Here is a 19,473-nt window from a genome sequence, read left to right on the forward strand (position 1 = left end):
GCGCGCGCATGCGGGGGAGGGAGGAGGAGGGAGGCGGCGGAGCGGCGGCGGGGCCTGGCCGGGCCGGGTCGGCGCGTCTCCCCATCCGCCCGCTCCGGGGGCAGGCGCCGAGCCGCCCGCGGCACCCGCAGGTGAGCGGCGGCCCTGCGGTAGCGCTCAGCAGGGCGAGCGACCCCGGCGCCGGCCGTGCCGAGCCGAGCCGAGCCGGGGTGGCCGGGCCGCGGCCTGGGGCCTGTAATCCGGCGGTGGCGGAGCGGGGCCGGCGGAGCCCAGCGCGGCCCCCCGGGTGCGGCTGCCATTTTGCGGTGCAGGCTGGGCTGACCCCATTGTGCTGTGCCCGCAGGTGGATGCCCGCCGCCCGGCATGGAGCAGGCCTGCGAAGTGAGCCGCCGCAGCTGCCTCGTCCCCTTCGGCACCTCGCTGTCGGCCGCCGAGCCCAAGGGCGGCCCCTTCGGCGAGGCCCGCGGCCCCGAGCCGCCCGCCATGCAGCTGGCGGCCGCCAAGCCCGGTTACGGCCAGGACCCGTCGTCCTGCTACATCCCGCTGCGCCGGCTGCAGGACTTGGCTTCCATGATCAACGCCGAGTACCTCGGCGGTGCCGCCGACGGCGCTGAGGCCCTGCCCGACCCTGGCTCGCCGGGCCCCCGCCTGCCTGCGGCGCAGGACCCTGCGGCCGAGGTGCCCCGCGGGGCCCGGGCCTTCCCCCTGCTCCTGCGGGACGGAGGAGAGGAGGCACTGGAGGAGGAGGAGGAGGAGGGCGCCGAGACTCCAGAGGAGGAGGAGGAGGACGACGACGACGACGACTACGACGACGACGACTACGAGGAAGAGGAGGAGGACGACGACGACGAGGAGGCGGCGACAGAGCCCGGCCCGCGGAGCCGCGGCCGCTCAGCTCCGCAGCGGGGCCCCGACAGCCGCCTGCAACCGGCCGAGTCCGTGCCGGACGGCGGCCCCGGGGAGCAGCCGGAGTCCTCGGCGGCCCTGCAACTCGTAAGCACCGTCGGGGCGCGGGCGGGGGGGCCGTGGCCGCTGCCATTTTGCGGTGCGGCAGGGCCGGGCCGGCCGCGCTGCCTCCCTCGCCCCGGCACCCCGGAGGATGGGAGCCATCTTACCGAGCGAGGGGACCGTGCCGGGGCCAGCGCGGGCTGTCACCGCGCTCACCGCGCACCTGTGTCCCGGCGCGGCCGCCCGCGCTCCCCCCACCGCTTTTTCTCCCGTCAGGAATAAGAGGCATCATCCTTCTGCCCAGCGACTCGCTGCGGAGTTCGGTGGAGTTTTTTCCCCGTTCGAAGGGGGTTTTTTTGAGCGCAGTGCAGATGAGCAGAGCAGGAGGGAGCGTTCCCATCTCCTGCCGCTCCGGCTGAACGCTGTCAGAGGCTCTTTGTCTGGCCAGGCCTGAGGTTCCCGAGCTGTGAGACCTTGGCGGTGGCCGGGGAGAGGCCGTGTCATGGCCTGACAGACCTCACGAGCAGCAAACCTTGCCTCTTATTCAGGCGGACTTTTTGTTTTGTTTTGTTTTAATTTCTCTCCATACTGACAAATTCCTTTAATTATAATATAATTAATAAGAAACAGAACTGATGGAACTGTAGTAGGAGTTCTGAAAGGAGATAGATGCATTTAGTAGTTTTTTTGGGTAATTTCCTTTTGAATCCAAGTATAAGGGATGTTTCTCAGTGTAACCTTTTATTTGCAGCCGTATATGTATATTTCCTGCAGTTTTCCGTTGTTTTGAGTTTTTCTTGTGTATTTCTTCAATATGTTTTTCCACCTCAGGGTTCCCTGCTGGAGGATACTCTGGACTTAAAGTATTGATGCAGGGTTTGAAGATTAGCTCCTTTGATAGGACTAATACCGAAACCATCTTGCTCTCTAATTTCAGTAGAGCCGCTGATGCCGGACAGATCGTGCTGGTGCGTGCAGTGCTTGGGAGGCAGGATTGTGTTCCTTTGGGAACACTCAGTGTTCCTGCTGCGTGCTCTGGGAGGTGGGGAGCCCTTGTCACAGAGTGCCCGTGCAAGGGGCGGTTTCAGGAAGATGCTGACAGCAGCTTAATTTGTTTGTGGAACAGTTTATACTCTTCAGCGTTCCTTGGGAGGAATCCCTCGGTCTCTGGTGGTGAGAGGCTGCTGTGGGTCTGAGGTTTGTGCATCTCTTCAGCTTTGTTTTGCAGAGGAAAGCGGGGATCTCTCGCAGACATGTGCTCGGTGATGCAGTTGTGGGAGGGTCTCACTTTGTAAACAGAAGCTCGCAGAGGTACTTTCACAACAGTTGCCTTTACAACGTGCTCCACAGAACTGCAGCTGGTAGAGTGACAAAACCGTCCTAGTGACGGGAGCCTGTTATTTGAATATGCAACGAGGGTTGACTTTTCAGTGAAACTGCCTTACCTGTGTGCTGTAGTTAGCCTTGCTGGGTTGTTCCGGTGACTTGAAAGCACAGCTGCATTCAAAAAGAAAAAAAAAAAAGCAAAGAAGAAAAGCATTTTTTAGGCAGCCTGGGGTCCTGCTTTTCCTAAGTCTTGCATTCTTTCTTCAGTAAGTAAATGCATGTTGCTGAGTGGTCCCTCATTTAGCTCCACTGCTTGTGGAATGGGAAAAGACAGGGCCAAGTGCCAAGTTACCTCTGAAGCAATTCAAATCTTTTAATGGTTGAACATTACATAGTAGCTAGAAATATCCAGGTTTGCTCTTCAGGTCATGTATTCATTTAGGCATTTAATGCCAGTCTCATCTGTGTTTGGTAACTGGAATCAATTTTTTTTTTTGAGAACTTGCTAAAACTTAAAACAAAAACCCACCCCCCAAAAAAAGCATCATGAATCCCTGGGAGTTCTGCACAGCTGTTTGTCGTAGCTGGGCTACTCTTAACAGCTATCAGCTTTATGCTGCTTGTTGATGGGGCTCCTCCACCTTACAGCATGACCGTCTCAGAGCTTTTATTTTCGAAGCTCTTGGCTCTGAGTGTGCCACTGCTGCTCAAACTTCCTGTTTGGCCAAGAGGGAAGTGTGTGTGTGTATCTCCGGTGTCTGTGTCTGCCCCTTGTAAGAATAGATGCTTGCTTTGAAAAGGCAAATTTCTCAAATGTCAAGAGTGCTTGGAGCAGAAGGGCCAGAATTTGGTTTAGTCTTAAGTGAGATGCAAAGTCCAGCATTTAAGTAATGCCTCTAGGCAGGAGGGGTGGTGGCAGGTATTGTTTTGCATGGGGATTTGTTAATAGCCCTGGCACCCGCTGCTCTCAGACATTTCCCCAAACAAGGGAGGTTGCTCAGGTACCATTTAGTTGTAAAGAGAGATGTGCATATTCGAACTAAAACTATTTTAAGTGCCACCTTAATCTTCCCTTAAGGGTGTCTGAAGTTTCCAGTAGCTCCTGACAGATTTTGTGTTGAGAAGGAAATTATAGCATCAGTTCTTGGGTCTTGTTCTCCAGAGGTGTTGATACAGTAGCTGCTGGCTTGCTGCCTTGTGCACGTGTTGGGCTATGGCCATTTAAATTTAAATGGGTGGTTGTTCTTGGATATCTCTGTTATTTACCATCCCGATGTGAGTTTGTCTGTAGTGCTCTCCTGGCATTTCCAAGTTGCAGAGGCCCTGGGCAGCATTATGTGAGTCCAGACTCCAGTGCTGGGAGGGTGGGTACAGCGACTGAAGGTCTGAGTGCCATAGATATTGCTTGAATTTAGATGCTGAGGAATTGGAGCAAGGTGGAGTTGTTTCTTGCAGAACTGTCGTGAAAAATTTGCTCTTCTCATGTAACTTTTGATGCCTTAATACTTCAGTTTGTTGGTTTTTAGTTACCATGCATGAAGTATGTTTGAAAAATTTGATTTGCAGAGTTGAGTGTTTGCGGAAGCAGAGAGTTCTTGGATTCAGGTACATCTGGGCCACTCCTGCTGTGTATACATTTTGCATTCTCAAGCTGTTTTCTCCATGGGACACTGATGGTTTCAGACTTCAGGATGTGCAGAGGCTTGCATGAGGTTCAATGTTGCTTTTCATTATTACTTCCTTATTGTCCATTCCCACGATGCAGGAGTGTGATGTTCAGGTAATGACAGTGAGGAAGTGAGGTATGGGGAAATTTAGAGCCAGATGTTTTATCCCTAAGAATGGCTGCTTCCAGAGGCTGGGTGTGAGGAATGAGTGTGGCATGTTTGTAAGGCTCCTGGAAAGTTTTTGCCTTACCAGAATCACGCTGTTTGCGCTGTGTTAGAAGTACTGAAGGCCAGCAGAGTCCTCTGTAGAATTAATCCATTATGACCTTGTGTTGTGTTCTGATCTGCAGCTGTGGGAGGGTACTTTCATTATAAAGTGTTGGTGTTGCCTGTGTGAGAGTTACTCCCGTGCTTGGTCTATTAACTGACGTGTCTGGTGCCATTTCTCTCTCTGCTAAAAATAAAATGAAGGAACTAAAGCCACGTGATCCTCACTACTCCTGTAAACATTTCTGAAAGAATCTCCTACTCCGGACTGTTGATCCGAGGTGTAACTAGCTATTGATAACATCATATTTCTGAGATATAGTAGATATGGCAGTGGTTTGTTTTAGCAGGGAGCACAAATTTCCTTGGTTAGTTGACCTCTTCCTGGTGAGGAGATGAATTCTGTTTGGCTGTCAGTGATTCCTGCAAGCATCATCTCCTGCTCTGTGCATCTGGAGAGAACAGGGTCTTTGTGTGCTACTGTACCCATGCCTCTGATCTGGCACACATCCCCTTTTGCCATTAGGATTTACACTGTTTGGAAGATGGTATTATTTCACAGAAAAGAGCCTGTAGCTGGATCTTGCCTTGCTGTGCAGCCTGATGGCACCCACCAGGCCTTGTACTGAAGGGCATTCCTGTTTCAAATCGCTCTAAACTTACCTATAAAGGACTTCAGCCATGGTGAGTGCCCAGAAGAATGGGAATTTCCACCGTCAGGGTCCTGTCCTTGCCTGTGTTATTGCTTGACCATAAATTTTTAAGGTCCTTAATGACTTCATGCTTTCACGGTGTGATGATGCTGCATTGCCTCTTGGTCATGGTGGAGGTGTGAGTGGGGGGGTGTTAGGAGCTGTCATAGCAGGACCTGCAGTGTGTGAGGGTGTGAGAGCAGCTCTTTCTGAGGGTTTTGAACAGTCTGTAGGATTCAGAGCTCTCCTGCACAGCAGGTTGGATCCTGGAAGTGTTTTGTCATAGCATTTGGCTGAGATTGCCCTTCCTCTCCTTGTTTCATTGTATTTGTTTTCTGATTGCTGATTAGGTGTGAAATATCTGTTTGCGTACATTGTGTTACAGGAAATGACTTGGTTTCTCTAGAAAATACCTGGTGTGCCGTGTGAAATTTGAATGACTGATGCCTTTGCGGTTCATGTTCTGAAGCTGAACCTGTCTGTTTGCAAATAGCAAAACCAGAGGTATTTTCTTTCAGATTGGACAGTTTAGAAAGTGGTGTTTTGCTGCATGTAATGACAGAAACCTCTGTGTAATTTCTGCTTTCCAAATTTAAAACTTACTTTTAAAATTGAGCAGGAGAGAAGTTGTTCAAAGAATGTCCTGGTTAATATACTGTTTGAAGTTGTAAGTCTGGCAGTAGGAGCAATTAAATTGGCTTTTGCAGGTGTTTTTTTGGGCTGGATGCTGCCTCAGACCCTGCTAAATGACTATACGTGATGGTGATTTCTTTTGGAAGAGTATATCTTCCACAACTTGAACCTTTTCTTCCTAATGAATCTTAGGTTGTTGAGGGTAGTGATTGACGTTTAACTGTTACAACTCCTTCTCAAGCCTTGGTAAAATTAAAATCAGTGATAGTGGCTCAGTTTGACACTATAGCAGTAACCTTTGACTTCAGAGCAGCATATTCTGCATGAAGTCATGGATTTGTTCATTGCCTCTTGCCATGTAGAAGCTTCTTGTTGTACCTTATTAAACCCTTGTTCCCAGAAGTGGGGTTAAAGTGTGTGATGTGCAACAATTATTGTGTTTTTTAAAAAATTTCCCCAAGTTAACTGAACAAATCTGTAGCTCACTCAAGAGGTGAACTCTAAATATGGTCAACGAGCTACTTGAGCCCCAAGAAAAAAGCAGTGTTCTCTAATATATAATTGAGATGATTTTTAAAATATATTTGTAACTCAGAAATTTGTGTTATGGATGATGGTCAATTTCCAGTACAGTTGCTTGGAATATACTTCTGCTTTTCTTGCCTGTGACTGACAGCTTATTTTGATTGCTTTTCAATTATTTGCTCTGGCATTTAGAAAGGCAAAGAGAATAGAAACATCGGAAAGAGAAATCAGGCAGGCAGTTGTCCTAGGACTTAAAAAACTCAACAGTTGAGGTGAATACTGCTTTTAATACCAAAAAACTATGACCTATGTTTTGTTCTGTCTGCACAGAGTCATCTGGTGAAGAATGGTAGCACGAGGGAGTTTGTCATGGCTGCAGAGCTGTGGTTCCATGCTGAGGAAAACTGTGAGGTGGGAAGGTTGGAGCCCCGCTGGCTCAGTCCTGGGTAGGAGCACAGGCATTGCTTTGGCTGATCTGAGTGGGTGCTCCTGACCCCAGTGCCAAGGAGAGGGGAAGATGCTGCCATGTGTTGGAGCAGGTGCCAGCTGAAGTGCTCTGTTCTTGTTATATTAGAAATCTGGTTCCAGTGTGGCTGCTCACAGTAGCTCTGCAGCAGTGATTAAATGTGTGACAGAGATAAAGATGGCCTGGGTGTGCATCCATCTCTTTTGTGTCCAAAAGCATTGATGAAGCCCAGAGGAATTTCAGCAGTGTGTCTTTCCTCTACTGAAGAATGGTAAAGCACTTGTTAAAATTGACATGCTGACTCTTTGTGGTTATCATTAAGATTTATCTCACATGGCTCTTTGGAAAAATGGCAAAGAGAAGTTGGGAGAAAAGTCACCTTGTGTATCACTTCTTCTCCTCTCAAGGACAGGCTGGTCCTGGCTGGGTGCCTTCACTGCTGTCTCTAGCACAACAAGAGCAGAAGGGTTGTGCTAAGTTGTCCCAACTCATTGCCTGCACTGGTTGTAGGCTTGGCAGTGGTGGAGCTGCACAATCCACAGGTGAATGAATGGCTTTTCCAGCAGCATTCCCTGCTGTCTCTGGGGGGCTGAGGTGCTGCTGGGGTTCTGGGTGAAGAGCAAGGCTGCAGGTGGAAGGGGCACCACATGAGTGGCATCAGGGAGGGGAGGGTTTTGGGAGCACTGTTGGTGCCTGAATCACAGGGAAAGGGCAGCACTTCTCTAGTTCTGGAGTCTTCCCCTGTGTTTTCCTATCCTCCTCCTCATGGAGTAGGCCACTGGGGTAGGAAGGGTTGGCAAGAAAAGCTTTGAGTGAGTTCTTGGTAGGGAACTTTTGTTGGTCAGATGCAGTAATTGGGACAGCTGTGGATGCTGTGCTGGAGATAGCACATCCCACTGCTGGGCTCTTCAGGAAAAAAACAGCTTTACAGTAAAATACAATAAAATAGCAGAGTAATTTATTTTAACCTTCAGACACTCATCAGAAATAATACACTGGGGACTCCTTTTATGTTTTCAGGCATTGACTTTTGCATGTGAGACACCAGAAGTGTTGAGTTGGGTGGAGCAATTCAAGTGTTGCATCCAAGCCAGAGGATGGAATGCCTTTTGGTGTGGTATTCTTTAGGAAAAAGTGAACAGTGAATTTCCTGCACAGTAGTATCTCAGCACACTGGAAACTGCCAGTTTCTTTTCCAGCTCCTGTATTACCTGCAGTGCTGAGTGTGCAGGGAGGCTCTCACCCTCAGCCCTGCTTGAGGCTTCCATGTTCCACTTGTTTTGGAGGAGTGTGTTCATGACTTTTCCCTCCCATTGTTGGTGGAAAGATAGAAACCTGCTGTTGCCTCATGAGAAGGGTGAGGAGCAGAGTGGTTATCACCCTTTTAATAGTTCCTCCCCTTGCCCTGATGTTGGTTTGTTGTTTGGTTTTCCCCAAGCACCTGTTCAGACTTCCTACTGTTCCTGCTGTTCTGGCTAATGTGGTGACTGCCAGCAGATTTCTAAATACCAGCAGTAAAACAAGTCAGGTTCCTCTTGATTCTAGTTGGCAGTCCTCTCACAGTATGCTCACAATGTTTAGGAAGCTGAATTCATCACAGAAAGGTTTGGAAGCCTCTTGGAAGCATAAGTTTGTAGTACCTGTAGTGCCTGAAGCATGAACCTTCCTCAGGTCATGGCTTTGAGTGTGGATATAAGAAGAAATAAAGAAATAAATAAGAGAAATAAGAAATAAATAAGCATAAGATAAATTTATTGCCCTCATAGTGTTCAAAAATTCTGATTTAAATTTTAGTAGGAACTCAGAAAAAGCAGTTGAAGTTAAGTGCAAATTCAAACTTAATTTTATATGAATAGGAATTTTGTTTATTTTAGAAAAATGGTAATTTTGTGGTAGGGGGACTTACATGCTGAATGCCTCCTCATTTTCGGGAGGTTATGGTTTTGCGTAAGAGGCATCTTTTTATTTGGACTAGCAAAGTGGGATTTCCCTCCCATTCCTGTGGGTAAATAAAAACTTCTGCAGAAAATAAGATTTGTAAGCCCCCCCCCCCCCTTAAATGTTTGTTGCTTTTAAAGAATCCCATGGACTGAAACCCAAACGACATCAACAACCAAACCAAAACAAGCAAAAAGCCAGTTAATTTTATTTATATAAACTCAAACTCACACTTTATAGCTGTTGAGGTTCTAGTATGGTATTCACTCTTTGCACTGTACATGTTGTTCTCTAGTTCTGCTTCACGCTGGTTACAGCTTAAGCTGTAATGAATAGAACATACATATATAAATTAGAATAGCCAAGTTTCATTTTGCACAGTTTGAATGTGTTTTTCGTTTCATGGGTTTAGAAACTTCATCTCTGAAAAATGAACGCTGTGTTTATCTGAGGTCTTGTTTGTGAGCAATTCGGTAATACATAGAGGAGCACAAAAGTAAGGCTGAAAAGGGGACAAATCTGATGACCTGATTTCAGTTTATGGTTTTTTTTTGCTTGTTCTGTGACATAAGAAGATATTTGTGGGTAATTGTTCTTTGTGAGAATTTGCAAAGTTTTGGTAATGCCAGCAGTTTCTCGCTTGCTGAAACAATTAGTGCTGATTAAAAGAGAATGTGGTTTATCGTTTAAAATGTGTGCAGATAAGCAAGTGTGAGAGTCTGTCCTCTGCTTGAGGCTCCTGGAAGTGAAGACTTCTGTGTGTTAGTGGATTTCTCTCCACTGGGGATCTGGGTGAGATCACACCCCTTCTCTCCCACTTCCTCCTCCTGCCTCCCTCAAACCTTGCTTTTTTTTGGTGCATTTCTGGTAGCTGGGATGCTGAAGTGCCAAAGCTTTCTCTTCCACTGCTCTTCCATCCCATCCCTAAGGAAAACTGCCTCCACTGAGTGAAACAGGGATGCTGTTACTCAGTTATCTTGGAGAGTGAAACTTTGTGTTCTCTCGTCAGTACATTTGTTATTTAATATCTGTATGTGGATAACTCCTGAACTTGATAGAAATGCTTCAGGATGTAGGAATTACTCAAAGCAGTCCAATCTGCTCTCTATATTTTAACCTTTCAGGGTGGTTCATATGTACATATGAACCCTGAAAAACTTCAGTACCCTGGAAGATGATAGTAAAAACTGGCCAAAGACAACAAATACCTGCAAACGTGTTGATAACAGAAGTTTGGTCTCTGTCATAATCTCTGCTGTATTTTTTGCTAGTGAATATTTGATTACTGAGTATTTAACACTTCTGGATGATAATGATCCCAGATAAGTGGTAGTGTACTTCTCAGACATGAATGCAGGTCAGACATCTGTTTGCTTTTTGCTGCAGTGCTGAAGAAGACTGGAGCAGTTGGGATGAAGAGCATGTCCCCAGGTCCCCAGCAGCACAGGCTGCCCATGGGCTTCCATCAGGCTTCTCCAGCTGCTCTGTTTGGTTTGAAGCTTGCCATGAAGTGCCAGTGTGATTATTACTCTGGTTTGTTCTGATATGCCATTGCGTGCTGTGGTTTGGGTTGAGGTTTTGTCCATATGGACTCCAGTTGGGCTTGCCCCTTTCCCTGTGCAGGGATTGATTCCTCTAAGTTTTGTCACAGGGTGTGCAGGGTCAGCATTGCAGCCTCTCTGTAAGGGCTTAAAGCTCCTGTGCTTGGTAATGGTACTTTGTGTAGAGGAAACTTTGGTGATCTCTGCTTGCTTCGTTTCAAATATTTCTTAAGCTTGGTTTTTTTTCAATCAAATTGCTTTTGATTTCACAAAACGTTCTTTAAAATATGAATCTTTGCTAATGAGAATTATTATTTCTGGCTTCCATCACAAGCAGTTACTAATTTTGCTTTGTTGTTGTTCTTAGTCTCCTCATTTTACCTTACCATGCAGCATTCCCAAGCAAAGGTTATTTCCCAAGTCCTCTCTTTCCTTCTCTCTGTGTCTGTTCATTTCTCAGTGCACAAGCGTTGGGGCTGAGTGAAGTAATGAACTGTGGATCACTCAGACTTCTTTCCATTCTCCCTTCATTAAGAGCAGTACAGAGGTAGGAGCTGACCTTTTAACTGTCTGTCAGCAGCAGTCACTGTATGGGAATTGCATCCATTGCTGCTTCGTTTCTATGACCAGAGTTAGAGGATCTGGATCCCCTGGGACAGGAGCTGTATGGACAGCTCAGTGCTGAGGTTAAAACTGCTCTTTGTCTTAAACGCTGCTAACTCAGTGAGGTTGTGCTGTAGCTGGAGGGAAGTTCTGTCTCCTGAAGACTCTTGGGGCAGCTTTAGCAATGCCCTTCCAGGCTTGTTCTGGGAGTATTTTAATAGGGAGAGCTTGCCCCAGTTGCTGCCTCTCCTTTGTGAGGGCAGAGGGTGAATAACCTGTTCTGGTGAAATGGCAGGAGCTGGGAGTGGCCTGTCCTAGGCACAGGGCACCTGTGACACCTCTATGGGGTTGGTTGTGTTAGTGGATAGCTTCTTTTTAGAATCGCAGAATGATTTGGGTTCGAAGGGGCCCTAAAGACAATGTAGTTCCAATGCCCTGCCATGGGCAGAGAATATTCTGTTAGATGACATTGCTCAGAGTTCCATCCAACGTGACCTTAAACACTTCCAGGGATCCAGGGGCAGCCACAGCATCTCCAGGCTGCCTGTACCAGGGCCTCACTACCTTCCCAGGGAAGAATTTCGTTCTCACATTTAATCTGAACCTACTCACAGATTATGGCCATTCCCCCTTGTCCTGTCACTCTGTGTCATTGTAAGAAGTCCCTCTCCAGCAGACTGTCAGGCCCAGGCTATCCAGGCACCTTCAAATGTCATCTTTCCCTCAAGTTCATTTTGGTAGGGTTTATTTCTGGTAAAAAAGCTTTTGATCTTGAGCCAGTTCAGCCATGTTAGTGGCTCGTAGAAATTAGATGGACTTCTTATTTCACCGTGTTAGGAAAAAATTAATGATCACCAAACTTAAAGAAATAAAAAGTGGTGGTGGGGGCAGGCTGTGGACTGATCCTCAGCAAGCTTCCAGTTCTAACTGGTAAGAAGTAGGTATTGGGAACAACTTTATCCTGGGCATAGATGGAATGCAGGGAGAAGCATGAGAGTTGCTGGCCTGGGAATGAGAAGGTTTGAAAAGAGCACTGGAAGTTTATGGGGCAGAGTTGTTGCTGTTTCTGCCCCTGGCAGTGATGTTTGGGCCGGCTCGTGTGGGGTGTGACTTACCTGCAGCTACCAGTGTGGTGAGATCTGCTCAGGAGATATCCCTATCCCATGCTGCTGCTGCAGGGCCCTGGGCAGGTATCTGCTGAACACTCAGAGGAAAAAGTTATTAGTGTCATTGTTTACACTGTATTAGTTAATTACCCTTTGGATGTGGCCTCCTCCTTTTATTTTCATCCTTGGCTTTGATTCTTTTCAGTTTGTGCCTGAAACAGGCTTGGCAGAATCTTCCTCCATTGTTTTTGGGGGATCAGTGGCTTCTTTCTTGCTTTTCTTCATCGTCCTTATACACAGTCTCTTGCTGCCCCAGCCTTTCTGCAAATCATGTTCTGTCCCTGGCTTCATTGAGTAACATTGTTTATCATTAAGTCAGGAATAAACTGTGATAGGGCTTTCTTGGCCAAATATTTCCACGATGGCTTTCCAAAGCTGGTCTGAGTTGGAAGTGTGCAGGGCTACAATGGCTGCAGATCAGTGCTTGATCTCTGGACAGATGTCTCTTTGGCTATATGAAATTGCAGATTTGAAATTGCCTGTAACAGCAGACATATCTCTGCCCCTTTGTGTGCAGTTCAGTCTTGCTGTGGCTCTGCCAAGGTGGTCACATCCCTGGTCACGCTGTTGGGGCACGTGGGGTGTCTGCAGCTGCGTCTCCAGCTGCACTGGAGAGGCTGGTGCTGCTCTGATTTTTATTCAGAGATGTCCAGTGCTGCAGGAAAGGTGCACCCTGTGGCTGTCAGCATTGTCTGTGTTTGTGGGCTTCTGCTTTGTGCCACTTCATCCAGCAAGATGAATGGATTGAACAACAGCTTCCAGTGACAGAGACAAGAGTGGTTACTGGATAAAGGGTTATTTTTTCCACTTTTTAATGATGTGGTTATTTTCAAAGGAGGAAGATTAGTGACAGACAGTTGAAGACTGACAGTAAGGTTACCAAAATAAAAACACTTGGAAATTTAAGCTTTCTTTGCTTGATATGTTTCATTATTTGCTGTATGGTGAGAGTTTCAGGAGGGTAAAGATACTTGGCTTTCAAATAGAAAGCTTCCTCATGAAACTGAGCACCAGTGTTTGGTATTTCACTTAGTGAGTTGCAGACTGGTGCGTTTGGTTGGCGTAGTACAGATACAAGCGTTGACTTTGCAGGTGGTTTTTGTGTCACCTTGCTGCTGAATCTTGGCTTGTGACCCCTTCCATAGTGATCATTTGGGGTCTTTGGTGGAGAGGGTTTGATAAAAAACATCTGCAAGGTGCAGTCTTGTTTGGTCCAAAAATAGCACAGAGTGATCAGAAATGCTGCGTATCGTCTCACGTTTAGGCTGTAGCTTGTCCCATCTGAGCAGCAAATAATTGCCAAACATTTGATAAAAGAGTAGACAGTACTGACTCCCTTGAGGAGAGCATCTGACAATACAAAACTTTGTTGTTCCTCATCAATGGAGAAGGCCCTGTCCTTTCCTTCCTCACTAACCAAGGCTCTTACCTGGTTTAATTTCTTCAGTGTATTTCCACTGGGTTACAACATGGATTTTACCCAATCTGCTTCACAAATTTTCTTGTTATTTAAATACTTGAATATTTCCATACTCTGAAGGTGAACAGTGCTGTGATCAGATGTATGGGACTACAGTTGAAATTTTTTTTAAAACTTTGGCTTTTCCTAGCTGACAGAAAAGTCACTGTTACTGCAGGGCTAAATTTTTGGCCATCAGGATTTATCAGCAGTTTAATCTTGGCATATTAAATTCTAATTTTTATAGGAGTGAAACTTGTATTCTTACATAAGACATATGTGCTTTGGGGCTATAATTTTTCTATCATGCTGCAGAGTTTAAAGGAAGAGACTTAACTGTACCTGGAAAGGAAAATAATTGCTGCTTTTGCTCCTCTGCTGTTGGCTATTCAGTGTTACACGTTTTGAAAGTCCCTAGCAGATTTTTTTCCGTGTAAAGAAAAAAAATGTTAAGGCATCTCTGGCAGGTTGGTGGGATTTAGGGAGACTAGAGAGGAAAAATATGCAAGACAGTGACCTGCTGCAGTGCATCCTGTCACAAGGCTTCCCTCAGGACATGATGCTTCCTGATCTGCCTCTGTGACCTCTGGTGGGGACTTTGTGGTGGGTGATGGTGAGTCCAGCACCTGACTGCTAATGCTGGGGAAATGAGAGAGGAAACTGGGCAGGAATGAGAATAGCTGCTGACTTCTTAGAAAGATGTTTAGACATTGTCTGAATAGTTTCTTGAAAGCCACCTTTTCACTGGGATGGGGTGTTGGAGTTGACAAAGAGTTGATTTAAATGCAGGCTTGCCTAAGGGCAGGGGCTGTGGATGTCGTTCAGGTGGATCAATGTGAATGGCTCTGGCAAACCTCCAGTGAGGTTTTACTGCTCCGTCCAGTGCCTGTGCTCAGGTTACAGTTGTCAGGAAGATGCTCATCTATTGTATGTGTATGCTCAGCATCGGAGATAATCAGCTGGGATATACAAGTGCCCCTCAAAGCCTAGGCTGGAAATCTGTAAAAAAAAATTTGAGGCCAAAGTCACATTTACAAGAACTCAAGCAAGGAAACAGACTTAAAAAAGAAGGGATTTGCATCTGAAAGTGCATCTGCATTTTAAAAGCAACAGCTGAGGCAGCACCTCTGGTCCTGTGCTCACAGATACAGCTGGAGACACAGAGGCTGCAGCAAGGCAGTGGCAGAGAGAAGGGGCTGCAGCCCCCTGCCCGGTGCTGTTCACATTCCCTCTTCCTGAACTCCTGCTCAGCAATAAGTTATTGTGTGGCTTTCGATGAGTGAGTGAGAAAAAATTCAATAATGTAGTCTGTAACATCATTACGTGCCTTTTTTTCATGTGACAGGGTTTGTTCTTTTGTGTTTTCTTTAACCACATGAAGAAGACCCATAAAACTCAATGAGAAACGGAATATACCTTTTATTAGAGAGGTCTGTTGTGTTTTAGTTGCTGGGATGTTGAACTGGGTATGGCAAGAGACGTGCCTGGAACAGGGTGGTTAGCAGGATGGAGAAGTGAAGCAGAAAGTTGTGTGTTTGTGCTGTAACAACTTTAATGAGGAGCATATTGCTTGTACTTATGGCAGCAAAAATACCTGGGGTGCTTCTTGGAGCTCTTAAAATGCTGAACCCACCTGGGACATGTTGATGGGTGCTGCTAGACAGGCAGGATACCCCACAGCTGGGTACAGGGACTTTTGTATCCTGTGAAAACCTATTGTATCTCGTCTTGGCTCAATGATTCACAACACCAAAGCTCCTAGATCCTCTCCTTGGCAGAGGTCCTGCTGGTGAAGCACATGCAGCCAGAGAGGCTCCGTGCTTCGCAAACGGCGCGGGATCTGCTCTCAGCTCTTGGGTACTGACACAGAAATGGCATTAAACAGCTTTAGGGTTTGTGTGTTGAAAGATTTCGGTGTTCTTGTGGCTGCTGCACAGCCCTGAGAAGCTGAGTGGATTTGGGTGACTGTCTGCAGAGTTGATACTTGTGAGCAGCTTGTGGAGACAGGCAAGGTCAGTGTTGTGTCTGTCTGTGTCCTAGAGCGAGGTGCCTGCTCTTAAACTCCCTTTCTGCTCCTTAGTTTTGGGGCAGAGCAACACCAGATCTGCTCATACAAGCTAAACATCAGTATATAATTTTTTTTTTGTGATTCTGCCTGTCTTTGGTTTCAAAGCTTCTGGTGAAGCTTTTTCCTGAACACATATGAGAAGCAGGAAAGTTACTAACTTGTAGATACCAACTTTTTTTTTTTTCCTCCCCAGTTGATAAACACTTGCTGTTCTTATCATGTTTCAGACAGGAAAATTTCACTGTCTCTTACTGTTACTTTTTCCATATGTTGCAACCTTTGAAATTAACAAACTCGTGTTGGTAAAATAATGGGGTCTAGTAGTGACTCCAAATATTTTCCTGTTCAAATGTGTGAAGTTTGAGTGCAGTCATTTACCAGAGGTCACAGTTACTTACTGAAAAAATAACAAAAACCTACTCAAATCCTCTTATTGTTTTGTTCTTGCAGAAGAATGGGGAGAACCATTGTGTTCTTTGAAGGTGTAGGAGCCACTAAGTAAAATCAGGACTTGCTTTTTAATGTAAATGTCTCTGCTGTCCCGTGTAATCTGCACACAGGGGGGGAGGCAAATCTCTTCAAAAGCATCTGGAGCTTTAGTGATTTCTTGTATTCTGGTTTTTCCCCAAAGATCCAAGCCAAGAAGAAACCTCCAGTGAAGTATGAAGTTGGGGATCTTGTTTGGGCCAAGTTCAACGGACGCCCATGGTGGCCATGCACAATTTGTCATGACCCAGTGCTGGACTGTCACTCAAAAATGAAAGGTACTGTATCTACTCAGACCACAAAGAGGAGGTGTTGTATATGGCAGGATGCTGCAGTTTTTGATTAATTTTAAAAGCATTTCTAGCCTTTGAAAGGTGTGAAGAAATAGGCTGTGCTATGGAAAACAAGAAAGTAAAGCTAAATGAGGGAGGTGGCAGGGAGAAGAAGGGGCTGGGGGTGATGAAGTGGCACAGAGAGCTGTTGGACATTTAGGCTTTTCTTCCCAGACTGTAGGAAGGACAGATAGCTGGGCTAAGCTCAGGGCAGTGCAGAAGAGCAGCCTCTCAAAAAATTATGCAGAGAAAAAGGAGATGAATCAGAGAGGTGGAACAGGTGATGAAGCAGAGCTGGGAAGATTGGAATGTGTGAGGACACAGAGTTGTTCTTGGAGAACGGGAGGCTGGAGAGGCTGAGGAGTGGAGTGTGGGGTAGTGCAGTGTAGCTGCTACGTGCCTGAGGGTGTGATGGGAGCATGTGCATGGAAGTGAAATTTTTGGGTCTTGTTTAGCACAAAAAATTAGGGAGCTGTTGATAGGGAAATTCTGGAAAAACCAAGAAATGGAGCCATGTATATGAGTGTTTAGGGTGTATAGTGTGAGTGAGCGGAGTGCAAGGAGAAGAGATGGACAAATACAACAGAGCTGTGTGTGCTTGACCACAGGAGAGAGCCAGGAAGGGAGAGAGATCAAGACAGAGATAGGTGAGTGATAAAGAGAACAAAAGGGAAATGAGGAATTGTTTGCTTTTAGTGTCATACCAGATGCCACGGGGAGACTGCCACAAACAGAAAGGCTTATTTGTTCCTGGTTTCCCCTTCTGATTCTTTTTATTCTCTGGGCAACTAGAAACCCCTTGAACTGGTGTCCTCTGCCACTGACAGCTCTAGACTGGTGAGATTGCCACTCACTACTGTATTTGTCTCCAGGTTTTGTGGCTCTTGCCAGCCTAAGCACAATAAGTGCTGTGCATGAGTGGAGTTCTTTCTGAGTGGCCATCAGCTCAGAGCCATTGCTGTTTCTCTACACAAGAAGTAGCTTTTCCTACATGGTGCTCATATCATCCCCAAGCTTGGTTGCTGAAGTCTTCTTTCTTCACCTCCCCCTTCATCCTTTGGCGAGGCACTTATCATGATTCTAGAGAATAGTGAATGTGATGTTTTAAATAGTTTGTTTCCAGCTCTCAAAATCCTGTCAGAGATGTTTCCAGAAGATATGCTGATATATATTGTTCCCTCACATCTCTCCTCCTGAAGTTTTGGGCAGGATTTAATGTATATAGCTGTCCAGTATTCCCCTCTCAGCCTGTGCATGAGGATTGTTAATAAAGGAATTCTACAGGGAGGAAAAGCTCTGTCAGCAAGTTCCAGGAAGGCCTGATCTCCAGCCACATGATGAACTCTCCCATCATTGTTTTATCTGTGTTCAAACCAGTGGAGTTCAGGTGAAAATGGTGTTTTCCAGCTGTGGCTGTGTGTAATCTGCTTGCCCTCCTTTCCCAATGCCAAAGTGGCAAGGCAGGTGGAGCTGAGCTCTGGCACTTTTGGGCAGGAGGAGCTGGGCTCTGTGTGCACTGTAGGAAGCACAGTCCTGCTGCCTTGGCTCTCCTGTTGCCAAGGGAACAAGCCCTTCAAAACAAGGCAGGTCGCTTCAACCTTGTCACTTGTGCTGAAAGCTCTTCTCTTGGGATTTGAGGAATGGTGTTTAGTTAAAGGCAGTTTACCTTTTCTCAGCAAGCTCTTGGCTTGGAAGGTTTTTGGAGCTGGAAGGTATAGGCTCAATGACTTGAGTCCTAGAACTGTGAATGGGGTGGATGAAGCCTGTGATCTTTGCACTTGGTTTGATGTTGTTCTGGTCATTGTTTGTCATCCTCTCAGTGGTCTTGGTTAGAATCTCAATTTCAACATCACTTAGGGCCAGGCTGCCACACTGTGCTGGCACCCTGGAAGAGGTAGCACAAACCAAATGGGCTGGAAGTGTAATCTGAGTGACTAAATCCTGTCCAGAAGGATGTCAGTTCTGGGTGTTCCCAGCGCTGTTGTGCTTTCCCAACGGTCAAGTGCTCTGGACTGTTTAATCATTAATCAGGGAGTAGCAGAAAAAATATATTCTGCCTGGTGTGTTGTGTCTTTCAAGGAAAAAATATTTACATATCTTTACCTTTTTTTTTTTTTTTTTTTTTGCAAGCAGTCTTTGCTGTAATAAGATGACCAGTCATAGGCGTGTTAATCAATTGTAAAAAAAAAAAAAAAGCCCAAACAATTTAAAAATAGACTAGCAATGTAGAATATAGACAGCAGCAAACAAAGGGGGGGTCTCCCTTAGTTGTGAGTAGAAATCCCCATAACTGTCATTTATGTGGGAATGTTGTTAAGCAAAATGTAATTGAAAATTACCTCTCAAATTGTTACTGTTTTCTGTGTCTCTTTTTGTGTCTTTATTCTGTTACATACAAGGGGTAATTCTGTTAAATTTCTTGAAATAGTTTCCGGTCAGAGACCATACCGAGAGTACTATGTGGATACCTTAGGAGAACCTTCAGAGAAAACCTGGGTTCCTGGGAAAGCTGTTGTCCTCTTTGAAGGGAGACATCAGTTTGAAGAGCTGCCTGTTCTCCGGAAAAGAGGAAAGCAAAAGGAAAAAGGATACAAACACAAGGTGAAAGAGCTGTTTTGTGTAATATGTTTTTATTTCTTTGAATCTGCACACTACAAAATATTCCTTTATGCCTGAATTTGTACTTTGACAGCTTCTGTGAGACTGACTGCAGCAAGTCAGCCAGGAAAGGGATTCTTTGTGTCCTTACAACAGCATCGTTTATAAACTGCCAGGAGTTTCCAGACTCTCTTCTCTGCTGGGGTGGGGCCTCCTGCTTCTATTGCCCTGGACAGCTCTGGAAGGCAGAGGAATCTGGGCTCTGTTGGTGTGGGATCTGTTCAGCAGCACAGCCCTCTCCTGCTGTGGATTGCAGCACTGCTAAAAAACTTCTGTGCTCCCTGGCAGCCTCCTTTGGCTGATCTGAATCAGAGGTGGAGTTGCATGCTTCACTAGATCACTGGCTGAGATAAAGCAGTGGGATTTTTAGCACTGCTTCAGTAATTCTCTTTATAGAAACCTGTTAGGACTTATAATTTGACCTGGAAAATGCTTTGTCAGTGAGCCTGTGGGAATGAGTTTTGTGGCTCATCGCACCATCTCCGTTTCCAAACATAACAGCCCAGAGCAGTTGTAGCCAGTTAATGTAATGTGACACAGGGGTCTGGTCTATGTCTTTAGGAAGGTGACTGCAGAAATTAACTCGTTAGAATTGCTGAAGTGAAGAACTACAGAGGCTACTGTGTTGCTGTAAGAGAGCAAATAGTTATACTAGGCAATGGTATCTGGTTTTTCTTTTTCTCTGTGTTAGTGCAGAA

General features: G+C 46.1%; 1 protein-coding gene across 6 annotated transcripts in view; it reads left to right on the forward strand.

Annotated features, from left to right (window-relative positions):
• The first annotated feature begins 6 nt into the window (after positions 1-6).
• Positions 7-19,473, forward strand: part of NSD1 (nuclear receptor binding SET domain protein 1) — a 60,553-nt gene continuing 41,086 nt past the window's right edge. For 2 of the 6 annotated variants that reach the window (XM_041481885.1, XM_041481887.1), the window contains exons 1-3: positions 162-993; positions 15,931-16,063; positions 18,546-18,718. In XM_041481885.1, coding sequence (XP_041337819.1) covers positions 364-993; positions 15,931-16,063; positions 18,546-18,718 — 936 coding nt within the window. In that variant the 5' untranslated portion in view covers positions 162-363. Of the gene's footprint in view, positions 132-161; positions 994-15,930; positions 16,064-18,545; positions 18,719-19,473 lie in introns of those variants that run through there. The other 4 variants (XM_041481884.1, XM_041481888.1, XM_041481889.1 and 1 more) reach the window with 4 other exon arrangements.

This window comes from Pyrgilauda ruficollis, unplaced genomic scaffold (genome assembly GCF_017590135.1).
Source record: "Pyrgilauda ruficollis isolate IOZ18807 unplaced genomic scaffold, ASM1759013v1 scaffold57, whole genome shotgun sequence".
Classification (NCBI taxonomy): Eukaryota; Metazoa; Chordata; class Aves; order Passeriformes; family Passeridae; genus Pyrgilauda; species Pyrgilauda ruficollis.